Source organism: Copadichromis virginalis, linkage group LG13 (assembly GCF_057382275.1).
Source record: "Copadichromis virginalis isolate Kocher_CV1m ecotype Utaka linkage group LG13, C_Virginalis_male_GT1.1, whole genome shotgun sequence".
Classification (NCBI taxonomy): domain Eukaryota; kingdom Metazoa; phylum Chordata; class Actinopteri; order Cichliformes; family Cichlidae; genus Copadichromis; species Copadichromis virginalis.
This window is the reverse complement of record NC_140630.1, coordinates 8,603,208-8,618,170: the sequence shown is the minus strand read 5'-3', so window position 1 is coordinate 8,618,170 and position 14,963 is coordinate 8,603,208. Positions and strand designations below refer to the sequence as shown.

At 38.9% G+C, this 14,963-nt stretch overlaps 1 protein-coding gene across 4 annotated transcripts; it reads right to left on the bottom strand.

Moving 5' to 3' along the window:
- Positions 1–1,506: 1,506 nt before the first annotated feature.
- aftphb (aftiphilin b) lies at positions 1,507–14,215 on the bottom strand. 4 transcript variants are annotated; one of them, XM_085477132.1, is made up of 11 exons: positions 13,878–14,215; positions 13,697–13,754; positions 11,121–12,604; positions 10,762–10,928; positions 10,134–10,260; positions 9,952–10,008; positions 9,615–9,737; positions 9,446–9,506; positions 3,814–3,900; positions 3,153–3,276; positions 1,507–3,054 (listed from the first exon to the last, which is right to left on the bottom strand). In XM_085477132.1, the coding sequence occupies exons 3-11, from the start codon at positions 12,567–12,569 to the stop codon at positions 2,916–2,918; spliced, it is 2,334 nt and encodes a 777-aa protein (XP_085333258.1). In that variant the 5' UTR covers positions 12,570–12,604; positions 13,697–13,754; positions 13,878–14,215; the 3' UTR covers positions 1,507–2,915. The 4 variants fall into 4 exon arrangements, with proteins under 4 accessions (XP_085333258.1, XP_085333260.1, XP_085333257.1 ...); XM_085477134.1 differs by lacking the exon at positions 13,697–13,754 and having other exon boundaries at positions 11,121–12,184; positions 12,299–12,604; XM_085477131.1 differs by lacking the exon at positions 13,697–13,754.
- Positions 14,216–14,963: the final 748 nt, after the last annotated feature.

Genomic DNA, 14,963 nt, shown 5'->3' with positions numbered 1-14,963 from the left:
AATTTCTCATTGTTCTGAGTGTTGGCCAGTGAGTGCTGTCAAACAAATTCTTTTTATGCTGCCAAAGACAAACTACAGTTATAGTCAATCATAATCACCAATGCGAAGTTAGTAATGAAATGAAACTGCAGAACCTTAACTTTTAAAATATTTGAGTGTATATATATATTTGAGCCTGCATGTGCACTTGTGATCTTGTGTGGATTAGAGAAAATCCAAAATAAATTCAGATTAGTGTTTTTTGAACAAAGAAAGATGTATGCTGTACAATCGTTCCATCCTGGGAAATGAACAGTTCAAAATTACTAAGAAATTCAGGCCCATGATGAGCGTTCCACTTCTGACCACAACTATATTTATAAATGGCTGCACACAATCCATGTATCGTATACAAATGTATTAATTTAGAATTACCCTCCCACGCTTCCAGACATATTTTTATTTAGTATAGGAAAAAGGAGAGAACAAATTCCTTTTAGCTTATTTGATTAGTTTCTGATAACACTTACAATCCCTCTTTTCACATTATAATCATGGCAAAAAGAAAGTACACCATCTTTCAATTCACAGGTTTTACAAATCAGGACATAATAAAAATAATCTGATCCTTAGCAGGCCTCAAAATTAGGAAAATTAAACCTCTGACAATCAACTAAATGACAGATATGACACATTTTGCTAAATGACACATATTACAATGTGCAGTGTGTGTAGGTGTTAAGATTTGGATTTGCTTTGCAGCCACGGGCCCTGGGCTTCTTGCGGTTACTGACTCGACCATGAACTCCTCTGCATACCAAATTATTCAAGAATCAAATGTAAGGCCATCTGTCTCATAGATAAAGCTTGGTCAAAACTGGTTCATACAACAGGACAGGACCTTAATATAACCTGAACCTCAATGGGCTGAAGCAACACTGTAACAGAGAGTAGGGTAAAATTCCTCTGCAAGAGACAAGTCATACAGAAAACGATTACTTTAAGTTGTTGTTGCTAAAGGAGGCTCCATAAACTATTAATTTATGGGGTGTACTTAATTTTTCATAAACTGCTTCTGAAAGAGATGTAAATAGACTCTTCATTAGACAGAACCTTTGCAAAACAGCTTGTGCAGACTTCCGAAGTACTGAGTACTTCAGCTGATATCTTCAATACCTCGCTGGAGAAATGTGCCAGCCTACTTTAAGGCCTCCACCATTTTTCTGTTTCCCAAAAACAATTAAAATTCGCCTTGATGACTACAGTCCTGTTGCTTTGACCTCATTAGTAATGAAAATGTTTGAGGATGTTGTGTTGTCACATTTCAAACCCATCATTGACCCCCTCCTGTATCCCTTGCACTAAAGTTATGCTTTCAACACCATCATCCCAGCTCTACGTCTCTCCAGGCTGAATGCACCTGCTCCCACCTACACTGGGATTAGTGACTTCCTGTTTGACAGAAGGCTGCTTGTGAGATCAGGCAGGCCCATTTCAGATTCAAAGAAGGTGTTCTTACTTTGACTGTCATGACTGTACATAAACCCTTCGTTTTATTGTAAAATGACTATAGGAAGCAGCTGTTTGTTTCACAGGAATGTGCGCAAGTGGACAACAAGCTTGTCACGGCAGTATTTCAGGACAATGTTTTTATACTCCAAAGCACCTCAGTAACATAAAATCACTGGAAACAAACAAATGAACAACAATAATGCTAAATATTTTCTAAAATAGTCAGGAACATGTAGCCTATTAGTTTGTGGACATCATAAAACATAAAAACAAAAAATCAGCCAGGAGCAGGAAACAGGAAAAAAAATATTATCATCAAAGAAATCTCAAATACTTTCGTGACTTGAATATGGAAACACATGTATGGCATCCTAATACTAAAACAGACATAACAGAATACTGTAACTGGCATGAAGCAAAACTTTGTAATAGAGGAAGAAAAATGAAAAAGTGAAAACAAAAGTGACCTTGCTAAAGCTGAAATTAAAGAAACAAAAAAATTGTTTGAAATGTATATTTCTTTAAAAAGGCCACATTACATAATCACATTCTTTCTGTCTTTTATATGATTTGTCTGTTATAGCCTTACATTAAAATAACCGTGAGTCATTTTTAGGTAAAAATAACAACATACATATAAAAATATCCATTTCGACTGACATGTTTCCTGTAACAGACTAAATAAATCTGGGTAAAAGGGACGTTAAACCAAACTAAATCACAACACTGCACATTGAGGAGAATAATACTTTCACACACTGTACTGTTGCTGCTGATCTTCCGCAGTGCAGTTTGCAGTTTGCAGTTTAGTATGCTTTGAAATTTGAATATCCTCATATGTGAGGATATTTTTTTACTCACAACTTTCACCCTAAAAGCAGAGGATAGCCAGCAGGTGGAGTATTTTTACTAAAGCAGGAAAATCAACCTCTCGTTTCCCAATAAGTCTCTATGATTTCATGTGACCTCACATGTAGTAGTATACCTATTCTATACCTCTTCAAACAGCCCGTGTTGAATCAGCTACATACATGGGAAAGCAGGCCAAGGCCAAGTGAAAGATTAAAGGGTTTTCTCATTTCTCTAATTTATGCCTTCTCATGTCCCCTGTTCTTCCTCCTGTCTCAGTTCCTAAAATGCATCTGCAGGTCTTGCTACAAGAAGCTACAATCGAGGATGCACAGGTATGTCCTTTGTCCTCTTTTATGCACTGAAGTGTTTCACTTGCAGTGTATAAAAGAGTTTTGCAGACAGCTGGAATAAACAGTGGAAAGAGAACTCTGCACACAAGCAACCATATCACAATGTGTTTAAAATGATCAGTTGTGTTATCAAATGTTCTGAACTCTTCTATCTGTGTGTGTTTAACAAAAATATCTCAAATTTTCACAATCCAGTTTGTTGTAAATATAAATAATGTGTTGTCATTTTGGAGAAGTGCATGCTTTGGGTAGGAGCACGCTTGGGAACATGAGGACCTTGGCCTGCATGAAAGACAAGTTAGGAAGCACAGCGATCACCCTGGAAGCCTCTTCACTCAGCTCTTCACTCGGCAGGAATTTTCTGTCAGAGAGCACACGCAACCAAACAGTAACAGTTAAACTGGCTTTGAATTATTTCAATTTAAAACAAAAAACAGATCATATATCAGATTCACTGACCTCACTGAAATGCTCGTCTTCTCTGCGGAGGACATCAGGCGATTCAAAGTGTCCTCTAGGTGGCTGCTGTTAGTGTTGATTTCCAGCTTGCTGATGGTCAACTCATACAGCTCTGGATCAATTCCTTTACACAAAAGTGTTTCGTTATAACAAGACATACACCACAAGCAGCATTGAAGGCAGGGGTGGGCAAATAATTTTCCCAAGTTCCCAAATGAAATTGGGATTGTTGTGGGTGGATGCATTAAAAAGCTTATAAAGAGATGAGCCCACTCCCAACCAGTCGTGGCAGATGGCTGCCCCTCTTTGTGTCTGGTTCTGCTGAAGGTTTCTTCCTGTTAAAATTAAGTTTTTCCTTCCCACTGTCAGTAAAGTGCTTGCTGATAGGGTGTCTCATTGTTGGGGTTTCTCTGTATTATTGTAGGATCTTTACCTTATAACATTGAGAAGACTGTTGTTGTGATTTGGCATTATATAAATAACATTGAATTAAATACATAAGATTAATATTGAGCAGAATTGAGTTCAGCTTAATGGTCTGGCCTTCCACAACAGTCCCAGTTTCTAATGTGGCCTCTTGAGAAAAGTATTTGTCCACCCCTGATCTAGGCTCATTTCTGTATTGCTCTAAGTATCACAATTGAAAGGTGTAGTTATTTACCTGGAGGGGGACTCTGGCTTTGGGTGCTACTGCTGGACCTGCTCTCATCCTCAGGACCAAAGTAATCCAGACTGAGAGCAGAACAGTCTGTGCTAGCATAAGGGAGAAAGAAGAAGAGGTCTGAAGCTTTGTCTTTTTATCAGGACAGTCAAAGGAAATGGGTACAATCATTAAGGTAAATAAAAGAACCTCAATGGCATGTGGTGTCAGCAGTTTTGTTTGTTAGAAGTTATCTACATGTACTCTCCATGACTTGGAGTGTACACTTGGAAGGCAAGTATATGTATATTGGTATGTTAGTTTAAGTTTAAATCAGTGTTTTGGAGCCTGCTGTGGTGGAAGTCTTTAAGTGTGTTTCACTGAGAACACCCAGTGGTGTTGTGTACTGTAGTGAAACCTTTTTCACAGAAGACATACTGTGACTTGTCACAACAGGAATGTAACAAGGGCTTAGTTACCATAAGTCACATCAAATCATGTGCCACAAGAAATCCTCTAACTTTATACTTTATACTTAATGTGTCCATGATATTTTTTGTGTAAATAAAGAGCAGAGGTTTTTTTGGGCACACTAAGTTATATGTTAGAGCCATGTTACCAGATGAAGAATAAATATAACCAGCAGTGAAAATTTGACTTTAGACTCAAATTGAGGCATTATTGTTCAGTCATGTTGTCATTTGTAATGCCTGTTAATGTTAAAGTAAAACTGTACTGACAAAACCAGTCACAACCAGGAGGCTGCCACTTCACTGCAATGAAGAAGGTTAAACAGTAGAGGTCAGCAGAAACACACCGCTAAAGTTGGGTTTATTTTAGTCCGTTTCCCTTTTAAGTTTTATATGTGATTATTGTGTGTAATACTAGTGAATGGTAATGCTAAAAGGTTCTAGCTTAAAGATGAAATAGAATAATCGAATCAAATTAGTAGTCTTTTGTACTAATTGATGAGGATTGCCTCCTCCTGCAGACTCTGGTGGATTTGTCCTTATAAGGTCATGAAATAAAACCTTGTCATTTGTAGTTAAAAAATGACCCCAAGTTCTGATTTTTTTTCCATTTTTGTGTGCAACTGAAGTAGTCTTAAAGGTCAATTAATACCAACTAACCTTGTGTAAACACACACAAACACACACACACAGTCTGACTAGACAACCACACCTGATTACTACCAGTCCTAACTAAAAATAACTTAGAGATTTTCAGAAGCGCAGAGTCAGTTAAATGACCTTTCAGCAACACAATAATCCTAAATCCAAAGAAATTCTGAAGAACTTAAGAAGAAAGTGATAAATACATCAGTCTGGGATGGGTTACAAAGCTATTTTTGAGGCCAGTTCATGTAAACCCTTGCAGACACATGGCCTCCAGATCCACAACGACACATTATCAATAAATAAAGACTTTCCAGGACGGCTCATCCGGGAAGTCATAAAAAAAAAAAAAAAATAGAAGTCAGCAGAAACACATCTAAAGAGAAAGATGTAAGAAACTGTGCACAGTGGGCAAAAATGAGACCCATGGAAGAGTGTAGACGTTATAGCATCTTTTGAAGAAAACTAAGGCTTATACAGACTCTGCTAAGACATACTCTACTGGACTCAGACATTTTGGGTCAATGTTTTAAAGAATGATTAGGATGAACTTTTTGTAAGAGAAAAAGTGTCACACCTGGTATAAACCAGACTCAGAATTCAACAAATTGGATGCTTTACAAAGAGTCAAGCGTGGAAGTGTTAGTGTTGTGAATGCTGTTGGTGCCAGTTGGCAGAGAGAAACTTGATATTGACCAAAAATCTTGTAGAGCAAAAAGTAGTTGCGGCTGCTCCTGAAGGGTCACCACAACAGGTGGATCTGCTTTGTTACGTTTCGGTGTTGTCAGTGTTTTGTTTTTTGCGTGACTGTCATGTATTTCCTGTTTTACTTTGAAAGTCTGTGTTATCTTAGTGTGTTCAGTTTACTTTTCCTTGTCTCGTCAGGTCTAATTTGCCCCAGCTGTGTTTCCCTCCTGTGGTCCATTCCCTGATTGCTCCTTCTATGTATTTAAGCCTTGTGTTTCAGGATGTCATGGTCGCGATCTCCCCCCCCCCCCCCCGTGTTGTAAATAAATAGTTTGTTATAAATAGTTGTGAATGGGTTTGTCAATGCTTTCGTTATGGGATATTTTCGTTTTGGGATTTTGGTGGAGAGCCTTCGTGGTTTTATTTTCCTTATTTCTGTTTTTCTACGTTGCACCCCGGTTGCCTAGGCCGGGGTGTAACAGCTTGGATTCTCCTAACGCACCCCTCCCATTTATCTGGGCTTGAAACCAGATCGATGATTACGCTAGCATGTCTGGGGGCTCTTGCCAAAAATCCCAGAACTCAGTTTCGAGTGCAAGGGCAACCCTGGTGAGACAATGATCTAAACATAACAGTAAACAAAACACTTCCAAGAAGTTCACTTCTAAATGGCTCATGAATTGAATAAAATTCCATTTTAGTGTGAGCTAGTTTGAGGTTGGACTTGAACCCCACTGAGATGCTGTGGGAAGATCTGAAAAGAACCATTAGGCCTCAAAACCAGCCCCCTAAATGTGGCTGCACCAAAGCACAAAGCATTTGGTTGTACGTGTTCTAAAGGTGGCACAATTGGCTATTAAATTCAGAGACGCGATTTCTTATTACTTATAAAGTAATCGCGTCTCTGAATCACATTACAGAATTACAGAATCATTCCTCAAAAGGCTCAACACAATCATTTAGTGCTAACTGAATGTTTTTATGTAAAATCTTGTTTGACTATCTGACAGTTTGGAACACAAAAATGACAAAATGTAAATTAGATGGAGGTTAAAAAAAGTCTCTGCTTTTTGGACTTTTACATTTGTCTTGCAAAAAAAAAAAAAAAAAAAAAAAAAAAAAATCAATAAATAAATAGAAAAGCCATGCAAATGGTTAAGCTTTGAGTAATGTAACTCTAGTCAACCACTGAGAAGAGTGGTTTTATCACAAAGTGATAAAAGAGTGAAAACATGAAGAGAAGAGAAGACAAACCAAGCAGAAAGGATCAACCGATTTATTTCAGTATTTACAACTATTTCCCTCTACTCTGATAGCAGTGCATTAATTCTCAATTTGAGCAGTAAATCTGAATAAATTAAGAGGAAAAAAAGTTTTTTGTCACTGTAGGTCCAAACATTATTTCACTATTTGGGAGAAAAAAAAGCACTCATTAGAAAATGCTTAGCAAAAGGCACAACTCATTATTTTAAAAAAAGAAAAGAAAAAAAAAAGTGTGTGTTTACAGGAATAGTGCAGAAACATGTTTGATTGATAATGAAACACTGAAAAGCACTCAAAACCCGTTTTCTCAAAATAAAGCAAATTGGAATCAAACACTGCCACACAGAACGATCAGATCTAGAATCAAGTGCAAAAAAACTAAAAGAAAAACAAAGAATTAAGTATTAACTGACGACATAAAAATCACACCTGCAAGCTTTAACTGTGACTCCTCCTTTGCAATTTTAATTATGAAAGCCTGCTTTCTATTAGGACAGTAATCCCACAAATTAAATTTATCCCAAAATTGGCTTCATATCTAACAGAAATAAATAAATAATAAATTACAGAACAGACGACACACAGTTACATAAAATGATGTACAATAATAAGATTGCATCCTGCATCTTCTTGTATTAATAGATTTGTTCTTGCAAACTAGTAATGTGTTTTGACTTTCTTTCTGCACTCAGCACCACTTACACCCTGCACACTGCCCTCTGCTGTGCAAGCTTCATTATTACAACTTTAATCTTTGTTCTGCCCTATGTTTAGTCTTCTATGTGTTGCCGATCTAAAAATAAAATAAAATAAAAAATTACAAATAAATGAAAACAAACAAAACTGAACTCAGATGATCGGGAGACGTAAAATCTCTTTTCGTACAGTTGCCTGAGGACCTGCAGACTGAAATCATCCAGATTTGAGCAAGAACATTACTGCTCAAGTCCAGGAAATGGATGTAGTAGCTGCTCAGTGCCATCCTTAGTTATATACATGTATATATATCAATAAACACCATCAAAAAAGATGCTATGTTTCATGCTACAAATTAGAAATGGATTTTATATTTTAGTTAGTAGTCACAATTCACATTTTTAGGTTAGTAAGCTATGCTTTCAGCCACGCTGCATGTCATACATGGAAAACAAACTCTTTGTTAGAATTATTTAGCACACTTTATTTTACCTTTACCCTCTTAAACATTTGCAGCAGCAAAATGATTTGCGTGGCAAAGTTTGTGTATACTGCTGTTTTACAGCAATGACAGAGCTATATCTTTTTTAGTGTGTTGGTTTGAATCCATGTCGCATTAAGTTATGAAAGAACCAGATGGGATTTTCCTACCTGCCCTTTTGTTTTTTTGTTTGTGGTCTCATCAAAAAGTTCTGCAATTCAATTGACAAATTCAAATTAACAAAAAACAAAGAACTAAAAACAAACAAACAAACAAACAAAAAAATACAACAACAAAAAAACCCAAAAAACTGCACCCCAGCAATACTTGGCTGAAGTCCCCTTCAAGATCATCTCCTTAATCTTTGCTTTCAAAAAGTTTGATGTTCATTATGAAATTAGGCAGTCATGCTTGAAGTGATCCAGATGTGCACAGGGAGATTACACTGAAGGGGAGATTGGCCATATTTTAATCTAATTTGCGTTTTTCTGTGGACTCTTGGAACCTTTTTTTTTTTAAATCATACTTTTTGATCAAAGAGAATATTTAATAATTTTTAATTTATAACTCACGATTTTTGGAATTTAGGATGAATACAAACGTTCATTTGAAAACTGCAAAAACATAAAACTGAACAGTACAATAAGTTATGATTCTCATTGACTTGATAAAACATTCCTGAGCAAAAAAATTAATAAATAAGTATACTGGTATAGATTATTCTTTTTTAATTTGTCTTTACTAGAAATGTCTAATGGCTGACTTACAGTAATTCTGGCAACAGGTTGACGATATTAGTACTAAGGACCTGGGAGTTTGACCCCCACAATAGCCAAAAATTAAAAGAGACCAAAAAAAAAAAAAAAAAAAGATCCTTTAGAAGAACAAATCTGTTGATTATTCAGAGTGCACGTTATTTTCATGCTCAGTGAGTAAACCACAAAACAGAAATGAAACAGGTTAGTATGCACATCATGTCTTCAATAGGCTTCTTACACATCAGGTGTGAGTTCATTAGAAATTTTCCATAAATAAATTAGACTGAGATCATTTTTTTCCTCAACAGGACAACAGGTAAATACAACAGGTGAAGAAAAAGAGCAAAAAGGGAGATCAGCACAGTGTTTCCCCTGTTTTTGGTCATGATTTCAAAATACTGGATGATTGTTATTCTTGAGAGGAAATTATTATTAAAGGAAAATATTATATTTTGATGACATGTTGTGATCCCGTATTACTGCAAAGTGCCTTAAGGGGAAACACAGTAAATTCAAAGAGAAAAAGCACATGCTGTGAAGATAGTGAGAAGCCCAGAGTTAAATCTTAACAAAAGGTTTGGTTTGATAATAGAAGCCATGACTGGTAGTCTACTTCCGACCCCAGAAATGTGGGGCTCGGCGAGGGGACGTACCGTCCTGAGAGCTGCTAAGGCCACGACCGCTCCAGTCCAGCTGGCTGGAAGGGAGCTCCTCCTGCCACGACACAAAATTGACCTTCTTTAGTGGCATTTTAAGTTATTCCATTCAAGTGTAATGCTTTGTGATTTTGTTTAATGAGTCAAATCAAACAGACAAGTTTACCTGCGCTGAATGTGTTGAGGGGCCCGGTATATCCCGGGGCCCTGGAGGTGCTTGTGCTGTAACAGCTGTGCTTCCTGAAGAGCAGGCAGCTGGCACGGCATCTTTGGTTGGCTCAAGCATTCCCTGAAAGTGACAGAAACTGATATTCCAGCTGGGAAACACTGAATAAAGATACATAAAGAGCAACCGGTCCCACAGGGAAGCGACAAAGCCCAGTATGCTTTAGTACTACTGAATCTGTCCTCAATTCACAGACAATCAGACAAGACACAGTTTGTCTGATCTCCTACCACACACACCAGTGAAGTTTATTCACATTTACTGCAGCAAGACTCACCAGACTGGATGCAAAAGCAGGCACAGTCACAGACTGCTTATTCCTCCCAGTGAACACCTTGGAATTGGGAATGAGCAAGTGTTAGGAACACTATAGCATTGGAAGATACCAAGAGAATTTTTGGTCCATTTTAGCAGCAGTTTAAGCCATGTAATGGAAAATGCTACTGATGCCTAACTCACAACGTTTCTTGTGTCCACGCCAAGACAACTGAGCAGAGTCCTGTTAGTATGGGAGCCCCCCCATTGAAACTGGAGCCCAACTGCATTGTGGACATCCTGATGTGGCCTCAATATCTCCTGCTGAATCCTGGAAGGTCAGAAGAAAATTTAAAAGCAGCTAAGATTTTGAGAAGTTATTACTTTATCTGCTATATCAAGGAATGAAATTCTAAAATGTTAAGGATACCACTACAAATTGAAAAATTTATGCACTAATGTGATTAGTGCAAACTAATCGTATAGGGTACATCTTCAGACCAGATTTCTATTAACCCATTCATGCATGAATTATGACAACCTCAATCAGGATTTTTTTCTTAAATATTTTTATTCATCTTTAGGCAAAAAAGATTTTTGAACTTTATTTTTAAACTATTTTTCAAATAGTTTTTGACATGTCCACAAACATCACCTTTGGAGTGGGTGGCAGGGTATGGAGTGACACATCAGTGTCCAATGTAGTGGTTTATGTGCACATAAAAAAAACCCCAAGAAATCACAGAAAATTAACCAATCCTGAGGGGGAGTTGACAGACTAGCTGATGGCTTTCCAGATTGGTTAAGCCATAATTCAGGAGTTTCTCCTCACCGCTGAGCACTGCTGGGGACTGGTACCTCCTCCCCACTCTCAGAGAGATGCTCAGCTTGAAGCAAAGCACTGAGGCCAACCAGCTCCTTCTCATCTTCCACAGCTGGAACCACTACCTTTGGGAAACTGGCTTGAAGGATTTCCTGGACACGACAGGGCAGTGAATCCTGGTCAGATAGGAATATAAGATGGTTCATTTTTAAACTAGAATTTCAGAAATATCTATTTATCTTTTTAAAACATTAATATGCCTTTAAATAGCTTAAATTCTTTTTAAAAATTGGTAACATTTAATAATAAAAACAGACAACCGATAATGTAAGCAGAAGTTTAGGTTTTTAAATAAAATTAACTTCTACCTGAGAGCTGTTCCTTCTTGTTCCTTCCACTCTGTCCTGCTTATTCTTTTCCTCATCGTCTACATCAGTCTGCAGGCTGCTGACTGGTGCTCTGAACTGTCTCCAACTTCTTCCATCCTCTGCACTCTGGTCATTGAATTCCGCCCACGACCCCTCTTCATCCTCCTGCGTGGGCGCTGAGCAGAAATCTGCAAAGCTGTCACTCAGTGGGAGATTTCCCAGAATCTGCACCCCTGCATCAGCTGTTTGAAGATCTTCTTGAGGTCTGTGATGCTCAAAACTGCTGTCAGTAAAGTCAGCAAATCTGTCTTGCAAATTTGTTCCAGATTGTGACTGTTTGGAGGTAGCAGAATTTTCCTGAGTCGGATATTCGTAGTGATGAATGTCCCTGTCTGACTCAGTCTGGTTGAGGTTTGTCACATTACTGTTTCCAAAAGAGTCAGAATGTCTGCAGTTTCCCAGGTCTTCATCTTCATCAAACTGGTCCCAATCAGTTTGATCATCTTGAGAAGCAAGGGATGAAACATTTGGTTCCAAATCTGCAGAAGCAACCTCAAATGACAAATCATCACTGAAGGATGCCAAGTCCTCTGACATAGGCTCATGCATACTACATGTTTGAAAGATTTCTTCTGCATCTCCATCGTCCTGTACCTCAGAGGTTTGAAGAGAATTAAAGCTATTCCTCCTTTCCCTCTGACTATCCCAAGGCTTATCTAGCTCCTCCTCTTCAGAAGGAAAACTCCAATTTCCTGTAGCTTCCTGAGGCTGATGATGGACCTGAGATGGTTGCACAAGTGCTGCATCTCTTTTCTCCCTGATCTCAGTGCAGATGTTTTGTTTTTCTTTGTGTGCACAGTGATATCTGGGCTCAGATTCCATAATAAAATCCTCTCCTGATTCATGTATTTGTTCACTAAAGGTGCTGTTTGTCCCTTTTACTCTCGCATCCTCCTGCTCTGTGTTAGCCAGTGGAGAGAAGCCACAACACCAGGGGTGTCCCGTCTGCTTTGTAAACACAGTGAAATCAGCAAACCCCGTTTCCTCCACAGGAGACCGACCACCTACAGAAGAAGTATGGGCCCCAGAGTTATGTTCACTTTCAGCAAATCCATTTGTGAGGTGCAAAGAAGGTTCAGCATTATAATCCTCCTGTCCTACATCCATCTGAGCCTTACCAGACTCCAGCTTCACTTCGGATGTAGGCTGGGATTGTTCACCTGCGCAATTAGAGCTGCAACTGGGTTGATGGGTGGCTGGTTCTGAGGTTGGAGAAGGAGGTCTGAAACTAGAAGGTGACTCAGTTGCATCAGCAAAATTAAGAGAGGAGCAGGACATCCCGACAGAAAAGTCCTTAAACTCATCCTCCTCTGATGCCACCTCCCCATCACCATCATCATCCATCAGAGGCAAGGAAGAGGAGTGCAAGGGTATGATGTTGGGTTCCATGGGTTCTCCTTGCAGGACCCAAAGGACTCATGCACCTGGTAGAAGTAAGTGCACACAATCAGAAAAGAAGGATAAAAAAAACAAAACAACAGCTTCTGGGAATAATTTCAGTGTTAAAGTTATTTGCTTAATAATTTATACTTAAAGGTTCTTTTTGGATAAAGCTTATATTTTCGTCTGGATCAAATGACCCTGAACCCTTGTTGGGGGAGGGGGGGGGGGGGGGGGGGGGGGGGCTTTCCATGATGCACTGAGCATTTCTTCCTTAATCATTTCTTTTCACTCTTTACTGCATTCAATCACTAGTAGTTATTAAACTCTGGCTCCTTCTACCGTACTCTCTTTTCTCCCATCTCTGCTCTCTTCCTTTGCTGGTCACGGCAGATCGCTCTTCCTCCCTGTGCCTTTTTCTACCAGAGGTTTTTTCCTGTTAAGAGGGACTTTTTCATTCCCACAGTCACCAAGTACTTGCTCATAGGGGGTTTTCCGATTGTTGGGCTTTTCTTTGTAATACTGTAGTGTCTCTCACCGATTAAATATTCCAATAATAAAAATGTGCTGGAAATAAGCAGGCCACGTCCCCTTTAAATATGAATTTTTTTTTACCTTTTAAAAAAAAAGTTTTATTTTTATTTTATTAGCCTGGCTCACCTGAGATCAAAATAGCAGGCAGGTGGAACAAAAGACCAACTGAAATAAATTTGGCACAGCCCTGTGATCGTTGATTTCCACACTTGTGTACATGGGACTGCTGGCATTCTGCAGAGTTAAATAATGAGGAACTTGCACATAATGTACACAATGAGCAATCTGATTTCCTCATTCCAAATATCACCTTCTTTCATTTGATCTATAAAACCACCTGCATGACTCTCCACCTGGTTCTGATCCTAAGACGCAAGAGAGGCCAGCGCTGCCCCGGACAGTAAGCCGATACGGGAAACAATATCCGCAGCTTTGTGCTACTTAGATGAACAGCACAAACCCGAAGTCTTAGCCCTACAGGGTCACAGATAAGCTCTTAACGCAAAAAACAAATGAACTGGAGTCTATTCTGGTTCATTCTATTTAACAAATGTGATCATGTGAACTCTGTGCGTGTTTCTGTATTGAACAAGTTAACGCACGCCTTTTGTGGGCGAAAACAAGCACCGCCGTCCTGCCATTTTCTCCAGCCTCTTCATCCTGGACAGACAGACAGGTGTCATCGTGGCATGACGTGAACAGCTGAATGTAGAGTCATGTAAACGCAAACTGTTCACGAAACTCGCTAATTAGGTAGCACTGATGCAAAGAGAGCTTACTCACCAATAAATAATGGGGTTAAAATAAGGTAGTTCCCAAACGGCATTCCGCTGTCCTGTTACCGACACAGAAGCTGATTAGCTGACATGGCCAGCGGCTAGCTCATGTAGCCGCTGTCTGATGCTAGCTGTCCGTCAGAATCAGCCAGACAGTGACAGGCCGTTTAACGAGCAATCCCAGCTCTTTATTTATCACCTCTCGTTCACTTCGCCTGTCTGTCAACGGTGCAGCCCTTCTCCATCCTCTCGAGGTCTCCGTAGGCGTCACCTGGGATGCTAAAAGTACTAAGATGTCACACTCTGCTCCATCCACAGTGAAGGGAGTAACTCAAGGTCAGCGTCACAGATGGGGAAAGGGATGCCTCTTCAAATAGACGATCTTCGTTGAAGAATATCGCCTCCTACTGGAGGAAATTTATTCCTAAATTGCCTTTTTTTAACCTCCACTTTGTTACTGTCACTGTAAACAAACGAATGAACAAACTATGTTTCATGGATCTAAGTTAGCATCCTCAGGTTTGCAACTGTGGGAAATATATTCTTCCTGGTGTTTATCATGTTTTTTCACCTGTATCAGGTTATCTGTCCATAGGAGTTGCCCTTATCTCATATCCTACAGTACAAAGGCTTAGATCATTTATGGAAATGTGTGCTTTATCACTGTCTATAATTATTCTTTTTTACTGTGCAAACATTCAAAGCAAACACATAAAATATCAGAAAATAAAAAATAAAACTGGGTCGAACTGTGTGAAGACTGGGCTGACTTTTTCTGCTTCAGCATAGCTGTTTGTATGGCAGAATAAAAGAAAGTGTCAGGCTTTACAGGCCACATAGTTTCAGGATTTTCTTTAAGTGATTGGTTTGAGATTTTTAGTTGGATGTTGTTACAGTCTTTTCTTCCTGTTTGTTTTGTTGTGCCTTCCTGTTTATCTCGTTTCTCCATTTCCCCCTCCCTTTGCCTTCATGTTTCAGTATTTCTTTTCCTCTTTGCAGTTAGTCTGCCATCGTGAGTATTACCTCTATTTGATTCCAACTCTCTTCAATCTGTCATGTGTGGAAGTGTCTTGCTTCTCCCCAAGTAAGCTCA

Excerpts from the sequence above, each read along its gene's own strand:
- aftphb (XM_085477132.1), bottom strand. The coding sequence starts at position 12,569 with ATGGAACCCAACATCATACCCTTGCACTCCTCTTCCTTGCCTCTGATG. Across the intron at positions 10,929-11,120 it reads CAAGAAGGAACAGCTCTCAG|GATTCACTGCCCTGTCGTGT; the intron begins GTAGAAGTTAAT and ends CTATCTGACCAG. Across the intron at positions 10,009-10,133 it reads GCGTGGACACAAGAAACGTT|GTGTTCACTGGGAGGAATAA; the intron begins GTGAGTTAGGCA and ends CCCAATTCCAAG.